Source organism: Neopsephotus bourkii, unplaced genomic scaffold (genome assembly GCF_033783945.1).
Source record: "Neopsephotus bourkii isolate Nb327-2 ecotype Australia unplaced genomic scaffold, CSIRO-AGI_Nbou_v1 NB_1825, whole genome shotgun sequence".
In the NCBI taxonomy this organism is placed as follows: domain Eukaryota; kingdom Metazoa; phylum Chordata; class Aves; order Psittaciformes; family Psittacidae; genus Neopsephotus; species Neopsephotus bourkii.
This window is the reverse complement of record NW_026902298.1, coordinates 13,870,954-13,887,755: the sequence shown is the minus strand read 5'-3', so window position 1 is coordinate 13,887,755 and position 16,802 is coordinate 13,870,954. Positions and strand designations below refer to the sequence as shown.

Sequence of the window (16,802 nt, the reverse complement as noted above, 5' to 3'; positions counted from 1 at the left end):
TTTAAAATGCAACAAGAAAACTGGGGGAGGAGTGGGGGAAAATATTTATGCACTACATGCACTTTACATTTTACTCTTAGCTTTGGTTACTTCAAATTCAAGTACATCAACATTTGCTGTACTATATGCTGCTACAAAAACATAATTCAGGTAACTTTTGTCAAGGAAAAAGAGTAAAAAGGCAAGAGTTGCACTTGTAATCAACCTCTACCAGTGTTATTGCTGGATTAACACAGTATTCAAATTGTAATAGCAAGTTCATAAGTGAAATGAACAAATATACTGTAAAAGATAAAACTCCAGGCTTTTACTTTCTTTTTTTGAAGCAGCAGGGGTGTGCAGGCAAGGAACAGTAAACCTTCCATTTTAGTGTCAGCCTCATCACAATTTCAGATGTGAATGGCTTAGTCAGCAGGTATATCCTGCTCTCTATACACAGAACATGCACTTCCGGTATATACCTTAGACCAGGACTATTCCAGTACAGTCTCACCTGATTCTGTAAAGACAGACATTTAAAATATGCTGTTTTCTTGTTCTAGCCACAGGACAAAGTAACAATCTCTTAAGTTGTCTCTTCAGGCAAATATCACTGCTACACCCGCATATAATTAAGACAGTTCTGCAAGGAGACTAAAATGACCTATCTCCCATTCCCTGCTGGCTGAATTCCACCATCCATGAACAGCCTCCTCAGGTTCCAGCCTCAGATTAACAGCAGCAAAGTTCCCAGCCATGGCTGTCACAACAAGCAATCAACCAAGAGCTTATTTAACAGGGATTGTTAGCATAAAAAAGGTTTTGTGAAAGCAAAACAAAAACAAAACACCTCTGGAGGGATTTGTGTTTGTGTGCTGTGCTTCAAAGTACTAGAAGTAGACCAGCCACATGTGAAAACAGGTGAAAGTGTTTCTCCTTGCACCAGACAAGCTGTTGTCTTTTTCACTGACATGACAAATATGCTCATAATAATACCCATTACATTTAAAAGCTATTTTAAAAAGCCATTAAAGTAGGCTATAGGTTACATTATAAATAAGTACAGTAATTGTTACCTCTGTCTTCCATAAACTTGTAAAGCTGTTGGAGGAAGTTGTCCCTCTCTTCAGGATCAAGCTCTTCCTCAGGCTGTGAAAGCAAATGCAGTCATAATGAAAACATAAAATACAAGAAGTAACAATTTATTTGTACAAAAGCCTAAGAGTGAGAACTAAACCCAAACCACTTCCCATTTGGCCCTGCACCCATATAATGGTGAAATATGCAGAAAACAAAATTTACTCCAGAGACTGAAATGTGTACCTCATGAAGAGAAAATGCATGCCAGGGAAAGCCTCAATCCATGACATAAAGAATGTAAGTATGACCCTCAAAATGAAAACACTAATACACTTTCCATACAGTTCTAAGGAGAACTTTTATGCATATTTGTAAGACTGGAGCAGTTCACAGGAGCTCTAGGGATTTTGGTTTTGTTTGTTTGGGGTTTTCTTGTTTAACTCATCCTCTTTACCCCAGCTCTAGCTAAGGTTGCAGAACACTTCTTTCTCCAGCCATTCCTGGTTCTGATGCTCCACACAGTACTTTTACTTTTTGTGATTTAGATTCCACTGCTTGATTTCAGCTCATATTTGGAAACAATTTTAGTGCTGCTTCTGTAATTTACTGTTATAAATTCCTTTCCAACCTAAATCTTAAAGAGTGAAATATTTTTTTTCTATTCAGGTGGAAACCATGAAAACACAGTACATTTATTGGGGGGTGGGGATAGAGATACAGAGATATAATGTCTACATATACTCCATGGATTTTTAAGATTTTAGCAGAGAGAGAGAGAGAGAGAAAAAAACAACCCTGCAACACTTTACACATGCCACTTTCTTCCTGCCAGCCTGGCAATCATAGGGATTGCTGGTAAAGCAGTTTGCGCAGGAAGGACTGCAGCTGTCTTGAAGGAAAGACGTAACAGTATGTGTCAAAAAAATCTTATCATTCCATTATTAAAAATAACAGAAAAGTCACAAGCAGTTCCAGAAGGAAACCAGAATAGCAATTTCAATTTCAGTTGTCTCTGCATTCTGTAAACTTTAAGCTTCAAGGCAGGAAGACAGGCAGTAAAATGTAAATGTATATGCTACTGCTGTGTTAACCAGAAAGCAATTTGCCCAGTATCAGAATGAATTTCAGCCCTGCCTGCTTCAGTGAATGCTGAGCTTCAAAGCCCAGCAGGGCTCACCTGCAATCAGGTAGAGACAATACCTGTTTCCTATTTTCCTACTTTTTTTTTTTTTTTACTCTGATGTTTACCAGTTAAAGGCAATACAGTTTGAACTATGCAAACTAAATCTAAATAACAGTAAACATCCTGAAATACTTTTGAATAGTTGAATTCAAACCATTTATTTCATATAGGCATAATGCCAAACCAGAACTGTAGGTCAGAACTGCAGAAATTGAGGTTAGAAAGAGCACTCTTGCAGACAGAATGTTAACTGTTTCACTGATAACAAGTATTTTTAGCTGAAGCAAAAAGGAAAGATGAAAAGCTTTTTTATATACTTATAGGACAGGGGCATAAAGCCCAACTGCAATATTCATCCACTATGTGAGACATCCCGAGTCCTGCATCTGCTTCTCTGTTGACGGTATATGAGTTAGGTTGCCACCCCTTGACAGACAGAGCCTGAACGGTGCCTGGCACCAATACCAGAGTAAATACAAAACCCTTCAGAGAGGAGATTTGAGTAAGACCTGAAAGACTGACCAAAGAATAAATCACAGTTCAGCTATTTCAAAGTCTTTCTTTTGCTACTGGCCAAAATGAGAAAGTCCAACCCTTCATTGATAGGCTTATTACAGCATTTAAGATACATGGATTTTTATAAGTGGTCATTTTTTAATCCAGGTTATCTATTCATTACTGGACATAAATGAATTCCTAGGAGTGTCTACTGCTCCGAGTTAAGAGTTTTATTTTAAATACATCAAACATTACCCAAGATGCTGTATCAGCAACCTTAAATCTGCACCTGAAAACAAGAAAACTTGACACCACAACCTGTGATCACCAGCGGTGGGTGACTGGAGAACTAAAATTCCCAGTATCTGTTTCCAGTAGGCACTGGGTCAACACTGCTAGCTGCCAGAACTCACTTTTATCCAGACACTTATGTCCATTTTAGGCTGGGTGTAAGTTAAGTTCAAAGTGACAACTGCGCAGAATCAATTTCTTAAGAGTTCTGTCTCTCTGTTTCATTTTAGTCTTATATAAATGGTGCAAAAAAGGGAAACTGTAGTCAAAGATAAGTCCGACTGCAAGGCAAAACAATATGCAATTTTTAAGCAGAAGGAGTTCAAAATGGAGACATTCCTATTCTTTATCCAATACCCACAAGTAATGCATGATGAGAAAATCTTTTCTGTTTCAGGGTGCGAGGCTGAACAAGAATCTCCAGGATGCCCTTTTTTGCCCATAATTAAAAAGTTGAAACATTACGGGTTTGAGATTTTTTGCTCCTGACTACCAGGTCAGATCAATTAGAAAATACTGTAAGGAGTAAACCAGTGAAATCAACAGCTACACAGGATCTCTGTGTAAGGGAAATATTTCTTTCCCAACGCTATTTCTTACTGCTTTCCAAGTAATACTGTGTTCAAGTAATTCATAAAATTATTTTAAGAATAAGAACCAGCAAATAAGCACAACATTAAGCACGGAGAAACCTGCAAAAAACTTGTCACTGGTTTTGCTTCAATTTGTTTCAAGCCACTTCATTCACCATGAGTTTTCCTTCTGTCTTCAGCATTATTTCAAAGAGTATATCTCTGTTATCCTGACTCATCGTTTACAGAAAGATGTTAAAGCTTCTGTGGATGCACACCTGTAGAGCTGAGTGGGAGCACAAAGGATGAAACAATTTCTTCTACAAAACAAAGAATGAATCTCTACTTAGAAGCACGTACACCATATACTCAAAATCAATATGTAGCAAACGTATCAGGGATCCTTCTTTTATGTTATTAATAGACAGCCAATACCATAAACTCTTCTGTGAAATAAATACAAGCTAGGAGGAAGAACAATGTGTACAGGATTTGGAGTTCACAAGAGTATATAATCAAGACAAGCTGCCACAATTAGAGTTAATGTTATTTTGTTGCTTCAGAGTACTTAAACGTGTTTTCATCACTTTGCACATTTGCTTTCTGATGCCAAGTCTGAACACTAATTAAGGAAATGAAAAGAATTAAACCAACTGCAACACGTTAACAGCTTTACACCATGTGGAGATTTAGAGTGATCTTAAAAATGTTAGTTTCTACCAACCAGGAATTCAACCATATTTAACAGTGGCTCACTCTAGAGCTGTGCCTCAGTTTGCAAGTTCTTCACTCCTTTTTGAAAGAATATTCTGAGAATGACCAGTTAGCATAAAATTGTGAGCAAGAAAATCTGTGTGAAGAACATTTGTGCATGGTATGATGCAGGTCATAGTTCACAGTAGCCAAAACCACTCCAAATGCAGGTAAGCATGAGAAGGATGATTAGCTAATCAGTATTTAGCTAGGCTTTTTTTTAAGTCATTTTGCTATTACACATCACAGCTGCTTGAGGTTTGTTTTTTTTAATATATGTAAATAAATCACTTGTTTCTGCATACCATGCTTCAATAACTTTGAAATTACTGTATTCCTGTATATAACTTTTAGAGTCAGCTTTTTCAATGTTATCTTAAAATACAGAGAGGTTACAAGAGAAATAGACAATTGGGTATCAATTTGGGCCTCCCACAGTCACTTAGAGAAAAGACTACGTGGGGAACAAGAAGTACCTTGAAACAAAATGTAAATATTTGAATAGATGACTGCTGACCATTTGGAGGAATCTTAAGCTCCTAAAACACATCATAGATTTCATCCTCATGGACTCATCCCTCCTTTATGAACTTAGTGCAAATAAAATATACAGTAATAACTTATTCTGAGAATCAAAATCCATGCTTATCTGCAGAATAGGTACACTGGGAAATGCTTCTGGCACTTTCCCTGCTCAACAACATAATGCAGCTGTGACCAATGTTTCTTGATGATGCTGTGGTGCAAGAACCCTAAAAACTTTAAATGAATGCACACTATTAAACATAGTACACATACATCCTTCAGGTGACTGCCAAAATAAAGACTAAGAAAATTCCCCTAAGCATACACTTTGAGGTGCTACAGCTTCTTTTACAATGAGAGGCACCCCCAGCTAGCTGGATATTTTCCATGAATGTTTTCTGCATGTCTGATTAAGGGAGGGAGAAGTGAAAGACCAAGGAACTGTAATTAAAGTGACACAGATAAACTGGAAGAGTCTCTCAAAGACAGTGTTATAACTAATTCTACAGGACAGAAATCGCTTTTTGATATTATAAAATGATACAATTTTGAAACTTGCAAAATTCAAACTCTAAAGAACAAATGCCTTACTTTTATCTTATGTGAATGTATCTGTTAAGAACACATACTGAAGATGTATCTCAAATAACTGCATGTTAGATCTTGATTCTTTTAGAATCAGAATGGCCTACAGGGAGACTGAGAGGCAAAACCAAATGTTGCCTCCATGTTCCCTGGTAAAACTGGGAGTATTTGACTATGTAATCACGAGAAACAGATAAGTATCACTTCTTCCCTAACAGAACAACTTACAAACAAGCAAATACAGTAGTATATATAATCTGATTTTTAATAAAAATCAGGTAATGTTCCAAAAGCTTCTATTTTTATGTGGAGATACTACAGATGAGATTTTCATTTCAGCTGCAGTGCATTCTTTTGACTGCCAAATGTGCCCTCAAAACACAGTTAATTCTCTTGTTCTGACATGTTGAAAAATGGCTAAGAACCAAAAGCAATATCCAAATTTTTATCCGGATTCAAACCCATTGAGTGATTCTTTAAATTTTCATTTGATAAAGAATTCTTTTTTACAGTGCCTCTGGATTTTTTCGCTCTTCATGATGCAAGCAGTATCTGTTCTGTTATTCAAACCTCACTCTGTGAATGAAAAGTAATCCTCAGTTGCCCCATGTACTGCAATTACTGTCAAAAATCCACCAGTTTGACCATGCTGAGCAACTTGGTGTAATACAATTTCTGTTAATGTCAATGACAAGCAATTTCCACGGCATCCTCCTCTGTAGCCAACTTTGGACCACATGAGTCCATTAACAGCAATGAAGAGGATGAGCATCTCACCACCACCATACTGGTTCCACTCCTTAGCTTATAAAAGCCATACAAGAGCAACTACATAAAACCTGGAAACCCTGTTGTACCAATTCTACTGTACTCTTTTAAGATGTCACAAAAGGCAGCACAATTAGAAAGTCTATGTTAGAATCAAGTTACAGATTTTAATTCAGATACTGGAAAAATGGCAGGATCAATCTATAGTAGATCTCTTTGCTCCATAATCATTATTAAAGATCCTACTTCAGAAAAATAGGATCTTTTCCACTCCAGAATTAGACTTTTCTGACTGACTTTATTTTCTCATTATATATTAGGTAGGTCTGTGTCCATTTAATTGATTTAATAAAGGCCTATCATGGCTGGTCAGCAGCTGGGCAGGTCTTGACAGCAAAGCTGCTGTGCATTTCAGAAGATCGAGGGGGGGGGGAAGATAGTGTTTAAAATCTCTCTCCCATCTCTAGTAATAGAACAATTTGCAGTTCTAAAACAAAAGGTTCACTGGGAATATTCTGGGAGAGGATGGACAGAAGCTATTTTTGACCTTGATTAATAAAGGAGAAACGCTACAAAATGTAAATGCAAAATTTGAGTGATTCAACATCTGTAGTCAAATAAAGGCAAAAAATACCCACTTGTCGATTCTCCCTGCAACTGGTGTTACTGCCTTTATAAGGGAAAACAAAAAAGAAAATGAAAAATTCCCTAAATGCTGTCTAACTGCAACGCAATATCTAGCATAGCCCACAATTAAAATAAGATGATGTATTGTAACAGCTGAATCAGAAATTTGATTAATGGGCCACCATGGCAGTTCGGCTCTGAAATAATCTACAAAGATTAACATCTCTCCTCTACTACATAGCTTCAGCATGAAGATGCTCACCTTATTTTTACATGCCTACTTGACACCTAGAAATAATGGATTCTATACCTTCTCCGCCAGCATATCTACCTGTCTGGAATCCTTTGCTTTACTACTCTATATTTAGATTATTCTTCTAAAATAACCTCTATTTCTTTGACAAGAATGCCTTTTTTTTCATTAAAAAAAAAACAACCAAAAACCACCAAGCTACCCCCTCCCCCTTCTTTGTTTGAAACACACTGCACTTTTATGCAATAGCCATGAAGAATTTTAAAAACGGATACTAGAAAACTACTATAGTAATCCTTGATTTTTAGTGACCGATACTTTGCAATCTGAACCAACGTTAATACAAACAGACCAACACAGACTGCAACAGTTCACACCCTGCAAAATGTGGCCTATTCAGTCCTTGTCACTGCAAACAGGAAAAAACCCAGAGGATTTTATATTCTGCAGACATTTATCCTTATATTTATCTAATCACAGCATTATTCTCATACAGACATCTACCCCATTTTCCAGAACACTGTTATCAAGGCATACAATTAACACCTAAAAATAGATTCTTATTGTCTTTTTTACCTGGAAAGCTCTACCCTGGTTGCATGCTCCACCAGACAGTTCCCAGATCACAATTCTAAGTCAAAGCCACATTCTTAACAACCATGTTAACATTACAGATTAAAACAGAGAATCCTTACCTAGGAGCTGCATTCTTTCAAATGTAAAATGGTTTTACTTCCTTTCTATCTAATCTGCCTACTGCCTGGGCATATTTCAGCCTGACTTCCATATATTTGCTCGCTTTCTCTCTCCCTGCACAGCACCCGCAGTTATACGGCATTACTTACATTCTCTTCCATATATAAAAAAAAAAACAAACCCTAAAAAAAATAAAATAAATAATACTAAAACCCCAGACATTACATGGAAGGCAAAGCAAAGAGACAGCCCATTTCAGAGCATCTGGCAAACCTCCCCCTGGCCGCCGGCCAAGCCTCCGCTCCAGAGGCCTCCCCCCCAGCTTCCCGCTCTCCGCGCATGCGCGCTGCCAGCCAACACTCGGTTGCCGTGGCAACGCTGTAGGCCGCCTCCAAGTATGAACGGCCATTCTGTGCTGGGGCTGACAAGGCCGCACGCTGCAGGGCGAGCGAGAGGGAAACGGCGCCGGACCTCCCTCAGGAGGCAGAATCCACCGCATTTTTCTATCGAAACGCATGTTTCCGAGCGTCCTGTGAAAATCGCACAACGAGGGGAAAGAAACAAATCCAACAGCCAAGCACACCCCCTACTTCTAAAAATTGGCTGCAGAAATAAACGGAAATTCTGTACACAGCTTTGATGACATGAAGAAACTGGCTGACTTTGGGGAAAAGGAACCACTCAAACCAGTTTAATGCAGAAAAACATTATACTGTAACTATTAGACAGCAAGTCCACCTCCACGGTGGCTGATTCACGACCTGTGATACTGGTGTTAAAAACTCTAACATACCATTCCTAAACAGTGTCTTAAGCACCAAAGACCTTTTAATGGTCTCTGTGCCTTAGCTTATACTTTCAGCCTACTGCTTTTCCTTCAACATAGAATTGTAGAATCATAGAATAGTTAGGATTGGAAAGGACCTTATGATCATCTAGTTCTAACCCCACTGTCATGGGCAGGGACACTTCACACTAAACCATAACACTCAAGGCCTCGTACAACCTGGCCCTGAACACTGCCAGGGATGGAGCATTCACAACCTCCCTGGGCAACCTATTCCAGTGCCTCACCACCTTAACAGGAAAGAATTTCCTCCTTATATCCAATCTAAACTTCCCCTGTTTATGTTTTAACCCGTTACCCCTTGTCCTATCACACCAGTCCCTAATGAAGAGTCCCTCCCCAGCATCCTTAGAATCCCCCTTCAGATGCTGGAAGGTTGCTATGAGGTTTCCACGCAGCCTTCTCCAGGCTCAACAGCCCCAAAGTTTGTCTTTTTTCTTTTAATCAAACTACTGTTTTCAGAAACAAGTTACATTTTACACAACCTATACATGAAGTACAAAAGAAAATACAGTTACTTTTATTTACAGTTAGATTACTACTACCAGGCTCAGCACCAATTTTTTGCTTATGGCTCTCTCCTGACCCAGACTCTTTCCATCACTCTTCTCTGCCTTGCATTCTTAAATTCTAAGATTTGACTAATTTCTGCACTGGATAACAGGAGGCAATTGCCACTCACAAACCCCAGTAAAAACAACTATAGCAGAGGAAAGATGAACAGGTCTGGAAAGATGATGATGCAATTATGCTACATCTGAGAGTACTGGAAAGTGCAGGATCTTCAGGAAGGCAAGTTATTATCTTTGAAGAATTACTAAAATTGCCCAGACTTACCACTACTTCTTCAGTTTTCTCTTCCCTTTTTAATTCCTCTTCATCAGTTCCTGCAGCAGCTCCATCTTCCTCATCACTGCTCGAGGACTCTAGGATTTCACTTATATCCATTTTCCAGTTCCGAGGAACAATCTTAGTGCTGAGAAACATGCTTGCCTCCTGTAGCCCTACAGAAGAAGGGGCCCTGGTTTTACCTCATCCACAGTATTCACAGCCACAAAGTATTTTTAATTTCCTTTTCACATTCTTGTAAATCACAATTATGACTTAACCCAAACGAAATTCAGCTTTAAACACCCAAGTTTACAAACTTTACATTTTGAGACTGTCAAATTTTAAAAATCAAGTGTCAGCAACTCAAGGAGTTTAGAGTTGAACATACATGTTGAGAACATACATCTGTGGGATATATCCACAACCAGTTGTTTTCTAGGCATAGATCCCCACAAACACTACTATGATTTACACCTAATTATATGAATGGTACAAAGACAAGCATCCTATACTCTTTCACATATATTCCATCCAACTGTAAACCATTCTGTTTCCTAAGGGATAAATACTGTAATAAAGCTATTTAAAAAACATAAACCCATCACAGTTAGATCAACCACTATGACTTACTCTGTTCTTTTCAAAATACCTTCATGTCTTAAAGTTGAGATTGCACAAAAAAATGCAAATATTTTCTCGAAGAGCACTGCCTAAAGAGATGCTACATTTATGTTTGGAACAGAGGAAAAATACAATAGTGAATGAGGGAGTGATGGGACACGGGGAAGTCACACTTGTGTAACGGGAATACCTCAAATTCTTTTCCTTGAAGATGTGCTCCAATGGGAGAAAACAACAAAGCAAAATAGACCCAGATAACTGCCAAATATGCCTGCCAGTCATAATAGAAGACTTTAACAAAGATGAGTCAGAAGAATACCCAAAATAGGGACATAAAACAATAACCAACTCACAGATCAACTACTATGACTTACTTTGCTCTTTTCAAAATATAAAAAAGACAAGGGAACAGGTTTTAATAGCTGATTAACCTGCAGAAATCTGTCTAAACTCATTTTGTAAAACCATGAGTACCTTTGGTTCCACAATATTCCCTCATAGCAACGAATGCCACAGCCCAATTCTAATCATGATCAGCACAGTAAAAAAATCCCTTTCTTCTGTTTATCTTAAAACTGGCATCTGATCTTTTTTTGGTTTAAAGTTCTTGTACTGCAAAACACTTATGAAGAAGAAAGTAGAAATCATTAAAACCACCTCTAGCTCTCATTTGTAAGTATCATGTTAAATCTTTACTTGTTAAGAAGCTGTTCCGTACCTTTACTCAAACCAAAGGAACTATTATTAAGTGGGAATTATTGTTGCTAGGTGGGCTTTTTCTTAGTTATTAATAAATGAGTTTTAAATATTTCTTCTTAACAAATTTCATGTTTTGGGGTCTAAAAATGAAACTAAAAGTTTAAGAATTATTTACATTAAAGCTCACTAAAAATAAGGATTATTGTAGTCACATCATTCATCCATCCATAAATCATATTCTGTAATTAGACTTTTCAATCAAATATTAATCACAGGCAGGCTGTTCTAATAAAGTTTACACCTTGCTGTCTGGGTATTTTTAGTGTGAAGTCTAAGTGTTTTGAGCAATAGCACAACACTCTGGTGTTAGGAGATGTAACTGTGTATTTCATTGTTCAAGGACATTTCAAATACACTGTCTTGAAAATATTCTATATCCTTTCCACAGATTTGGAGAGGATCAGAATAAGGAAATAAAAATCAAATAAACAAGACTTCCAGGTGCTATTTTAATAAGGCAGCTACAATCAAAGTTTCTCTAATTTATCACATTTAAAATCGTTTGCAAAACACCCAAGAGTAATCAGAAATCAACAGATCATCATTTATCAGCAAAAGTTAAAAGTACTACTTCATGAGATTTCCTTTAACACTTAAAATTTACCTTTTTTAGGAGAGGACTCAGATTTTGGTAAGTTTTGAACATCCAGTTCTTTAATGTCTTTTCTTGCTACTGAGTAACTGAAAAAGAACAAGGTTCTGTTAGGATTTGTATATCACAGTAAAGTAAGCATTTGCCTTAGAAGAACACTGATGTCTAAAATTGGCAAGATTTATCATTCACTTTCAAGATCTTTTCTAAAAAATGAATGTGTAAGACATTTATTACCGTAGGTCCTAATGCAAAATTCAAACACAGAGTAAGCTTCCAGTCTTTCTATGAAACTCAGACACTAAAAGAGCCCTTGTAATTAAATAATAAAGAGAAGTTTGTAAAGCTTTTGTATTTTAAATGTTTAACCTTGTTTAACAAATTTGCAAATACAAAATACTCCACACAGGGAATAAAAAAATCTAAATGAATAAAATATTGATGGGAAAACATTCACATCAATCAACAGCTGTTACCCAAATAGCATTCTAGCTAAGATGAAAGAAGTATTTATGCATTTCTACTAGCACAGAACAGTAAAGCCAAATTCAAACAATTGCATTGATAAACAGTTTTTGGTTTTAAATTACAAAACTGTTCTCATAGCAAAATATATGGCAGTTGATATGTTCTAGTTACAGTCAATATTCAGTTACTGAATTACTACAACAGAAATGCTAACCAACCTGTAAGGAAAGCCTTACAAGTGAGTTTTTATAAAAGATTTTTTTTCTTCTTTCATTATTTCAGAAAAACTGGAGTAACACCTCAGGAACTGGAGGCCGTCACTTTCTGAAGTTAAAGCCATAATATTATGGGGGAAAAAAAAAGTGAAACAGCAAGTCTGCATGCTTTTCCGGTAACATCCTAGCTTCAGTGTATAAAGAACCATTTATCTAGAAGGCTGATGATACATGTCTACATTAACAGGCCAAACTAAATGAAGTCTTGAGTTATTTGAAATATGTTTCAGTAATCAAGTGCTCACACCCTACTTAAAATCAGAGTTATTAAAAATCACAAATCATTCACTTTGAAAGAAGCAGGGAAAGAGATGTGATTGCTGGCCTTTGGCAATGAAGTTTTTTAGTTACAGTACATTCAGACAGATGCATTAGAAGTAAGGATGAAGAGAAATAAACAGAACCAGCTTTAAAAAAGCAGGCTTTATACTCTTGAATATATTACTCCTTAAGCAGGACAGACATCTCTCTCACTCTCCCCCCTCCCTCCCCATGTTGGGGGTGGTGGTGTTATGTGTGTGTGTGTGTGTACTAATAGGACCAATCTTTCTTTTTGCAAGAATCTTAGTTCAGATTCTGTAAAAATTTTAATTAAAGTTATGTTATATTCACTTTTTTATTAAAAAAAAGTAAATTAAACACTGCTATTTAAACAGTCACGGACATTGGGCACTGAGTCAGACATCTGAACTACAACAGACATAAAGGCATAATAATTAAGACATTAAGGGAACTAATTAGAACTAAAACTCACACTTCAAAGAACAGGAGTCATCCAAAGTGTTAACACTTGGGGTGTTTTGAAGTTGTTGATTTTTGGATTTTTTCATAAAGAAACATCAGAAACTTCAGTAATTCAATGAACTCTTACTAAACCTCACAAAGTGGGCAAGTAAACACAGCAGCAGTTGACTTGAAATGGATTATGACAGACAAATGCGTACAACCAACTTTACACAAAGATGTACCCTGTCCTTATGGAAGAAATAATGCCTTCAGAAGCAATGTGTAATTAGTTTTGCATTTTCCTCCCATATACATCTAATGAAAGTGAGCTATTACTTACAATTTGGAATCTGCGAAGGATCGAATTAAACACTGGTCCTTTTTCACTGTGACGTCATCATTACAGCTGGGAGACACAACCTGAATTTAAAAAAAACCCCACTTTTTTAAAGCAAATAACAATTAAAAAAAAAAAAAAAAAAGCTGATCCTGAAAGGAAAGAAAGATGGACAGCAGGAAAACTGCTGTTTTCCTGTTTCTTCTATGATAATTTCCAGTTCTGAGAAAAGAAACCTATTCCAATTTGTATTACTAAGGCCAACAATGACAAATTTCAAGAAGCAGTTAATCTCAAACTATGAACTTCACTTATGAACAAACCATAAGAGTTCGCAGTTTCATTTATAAACTCAAAACTCATCTACTGCTTTTTTTTCCTTTCTTGTTCACACAAAACCTGTTTAAAGCATTTGTTTAAAAAGTCACAGACCCACTTATTTGACACCAGCTTTCAAATTGAAAGTAGTATGGGGTTTTTTCTGAGGTGTGTATAATACAAGACAGCATGGAACCCAGTGCATCCTTCCACAGCAGTATCATCTCTAAGTCCAAAAAGGTAATATAAATGCATTTGCACTATTTGTATTACCACAAACAGAACAAGTTTCCATTTTGTTCTAGACCATATACACATACAAAGTGTCAAAAGCAGATGAACTTCTGGGTCTGTAAGGATACCGTGGGAGCTGTGCAACCCCAGTCAGAAGTTTTACCCCAAAAATCAAGATAAGACATTCCTGGTTTTCAGCAGAGAGCAGTACAGGTTCATGTCCTCCAGTAACTTAAGTCCCCTAGTTGGAACCATGGTAAATTAAAATCTGTCATTAGTAAAGGCATATACAACAATCACAGCACATACAACAAGGACAGAATTCACATTTTAAACTGGGATATATACAGCTGGGTAAGCCAGTGTCAACTATTCACTCTACATTACACTTCTTTCAAGGAAGAGAAGATAACTGGCTGTGTAGTTAACTGCCTCTTGATCCTGGATTCATGAAGGGACATTCTAGCAGCTGAGCTAATCCTGAAGACTCAAAATAAAGGACTTTAGAATATACAATTCAGTAAATAAAATATGCAAAGATTAGTGAACCAAACCTGACCAATGATCTACATAACAACAAAAAAAAGGGAAGCAAAAAAAACCACAGACAAAAAAAACAACAAACCCCAAAACATCTCTGATGGATGACAGAAGATGTGTATTGAGCTTGCCTGACAATAGCAGAAAGATTACTAACAAAAGCAACTGTTAATATGCAACTGTAAATTCTTCTGTGTGATGAAACTGCAAAGTGTTTACCTCTGCAGTACAAGTTCACTTGTACTTGAATTTATTTAATATATATTTATTATCAGCAATTGCAATAAACAGCTATATCCTATATTGACAGTAAAATAAAAACAATAACCAACATCTACTGCTACAGTAACTGGCCATTTATGTAAATGCAAGCATGAAAGCAACTAGTATTTCATAAAATTGAAAGTTTAAGGAAAAAGGCAATCATTAAATACAAAAAGAGAAAAATTTCACTGCAATTAAAATTCATAAATCCAGTTGGCCTTAAAAAGCCCTGGAGTGCAATTCCTAATGTATCTTATTTTTAGAAGAAAAATATAATTACATATCAATCATTATATGTGCAGTTTTGAAAGACTTAAGAGGTTATACATAAATGATAAACTCTGCTTTCAAACTCTTCAAAGATACTGTAGAAAATTTGCATTTTTTACAAAAACGGGCAGCAGAGCATAGCCTGAGTACATTTGCAACTGCTGGAAAAGTTGTGAAGTGTACAAAACAGTCTATCCAAGAAAACCACTACATGAACACTGTAGCAAGTCAGATGACACTCTTGTCTAAAAAGACAGTTATACTATGACACTAGAGATGTCAACATCTCAGGCAACTTACCAAAGCCGGATACCAGTCTGTCTTCTCAGAACTGCAAGTCACACTCACAACTTTACCAAGCAATTCATCATTTAGACGTCTTTTATCTTCATCCTCTTCTTCACTGCTTTCTTCTTCCTTTTCATCTTCAGTACTAAATTATTAAAACACACAGTATTTTAAAGTTTTTGTCTGAAGTTAATATTTGAAAGCAAATACAGCTTACAACCAGATCTTTCTTCTTGTTCTACACAGCTTCAAAAACAAAATGATAATTTTAAAAGCTGAAATCACTTGAAACACACCTAAATATTAAGAGCACTTACTTACTAAGAGGAGTTTTGTAGAAATTCTTTCCAAGTAGTAGTATTTTACAACAGCATCATGTTGGAATTGGAGGCATGAATCAGGATTTGATTGTGCACAGACATGAAACAAAGAAAAATAGTATCTACCCCAGAAATTTAAAACCACTTTTTTCCTACTTTGTCCAGTATAAAGGTTAAAAAGCCTACACTTTCTGACACAAGTTCCTGTTATATGAAAGAAGCACAAACTTAAGGCTACTACAAGCAAAACTCCATCAATTTCATAATAGTGATAACATACAAATATGCCTGTATGAACCAAGACACTTAAGTCCGTAAGCTGTGCATTCAACTCACATGATAAGAGTATTCAGACCATTCAGTGGCATTACTTCAGTTTTAGGAAAGCACACTAAAGGAAAGCAACAGAACACTAGCAAAACTCACACAGGAAGAGAAGATCTTCTTCCTCTATTAGACTTTTTCCCAATAACTGGAGTTCCAAAGTGCTCTGGGTTGGTTAGTGGCAGTTGATCAAGTGTCTACATAGAAGAACAGGAAACAAAATTAGTTTACATTATCTTCTTATTATAAAAAAATATAAATTAACCACTTAGTTTCTACTGCATATCCATCATCATCTTACCTCACTTTCTGCGAAGTGCCTTTCTCCTTTTAAACATAACGAAGTTCGTCTCAAGGTCCTCTCATCACCGTCATCAAAAACTAGTATGAAGCCAAGGAAAACAATTGGTACAAGATGATCAGATCTCTTTCCCAAGCTGACAAAACAAGTCTACTATTCATCTCACAATCCAGAATATTTTCTGAAAGGTGACTTCACAAGCAAAATTAAGGGTGGTATTCAAGATACAGTTTCACAACAGGTAACATTTTCAGATGGAGATTCAAGCCAGTATAAAGTAAGGATATTGGATGCAACAATTTCAGTCTAATTTAGACATCCTTCTTATCAATACATTGCACATTTCAAACCATAGCTACTGCATGCATACCAATCTCTGGGGTTTGATGAGTTTTTTTACCCTATTTCTTCCTCACTTATGCTACCTTTTAATCCTCCCTCTTGCTACAACAAGCACCCAAAAAAATCACTAAGTGGAAAAAAAAATCTTTGCAGAATTTTTTGCTACACCATCAGTGCTGTGCTACCAACAGACTGTGACTGCTGAACAGGCCCCTTTCAAAGAGCACAGACAAGGTGGCTGCAGTCTGGCATTCCAGTAAGGTAGAAGTTTATTTGTATGAGGTCAAAGTGCAGAGTACTACTCTATATTTAAACTACTTGAAATGTGCTTTGTC

General features: G+C 36.6%; 1 protein-coding gene across 1 annotated transcript in view; it reads right to left on the bottom strand.

Annotated features, from left to right (window-relative positions):
• Positions 1-16,802, bottom strand: part of ARID4A (AT-rich interaction domain 4A) — a 47,489-nt gene that overhangs the window by 16,947 nt on the left and 13,740 nt on the right. The window contains exons 5-11 of the mRNA XM_061343586.1: positions 16,126-16,205; positions 15,927-16,021; positions 15,193-15,325; positions 13,270-13,349; positions 11,473-11,549; positions 9,495-9,661; positions 1,056-1,128 (exon numbers count right to left, since the gene is read on the bottom strand). Of these exons, the coding sequence (XP_061199570.1) occupies positions 1,056-1,128; positions 9,495-9,661; positions 11,473-11,549; positions 13,270-13,349; positions 15,193-15,325; positions 15,927-16,021; positions 16,126-16,205 (705 nt within the window). The remainder of the gene's footprint in view (positions 1-1,055; positions 1,129-9,494; positions 9,662-11,472; positions 11,550-13,269; positions 13,350-15,192; positions 15,326-15,926; positions 16,022-16,125; positions 16,206-16,802) is intronic.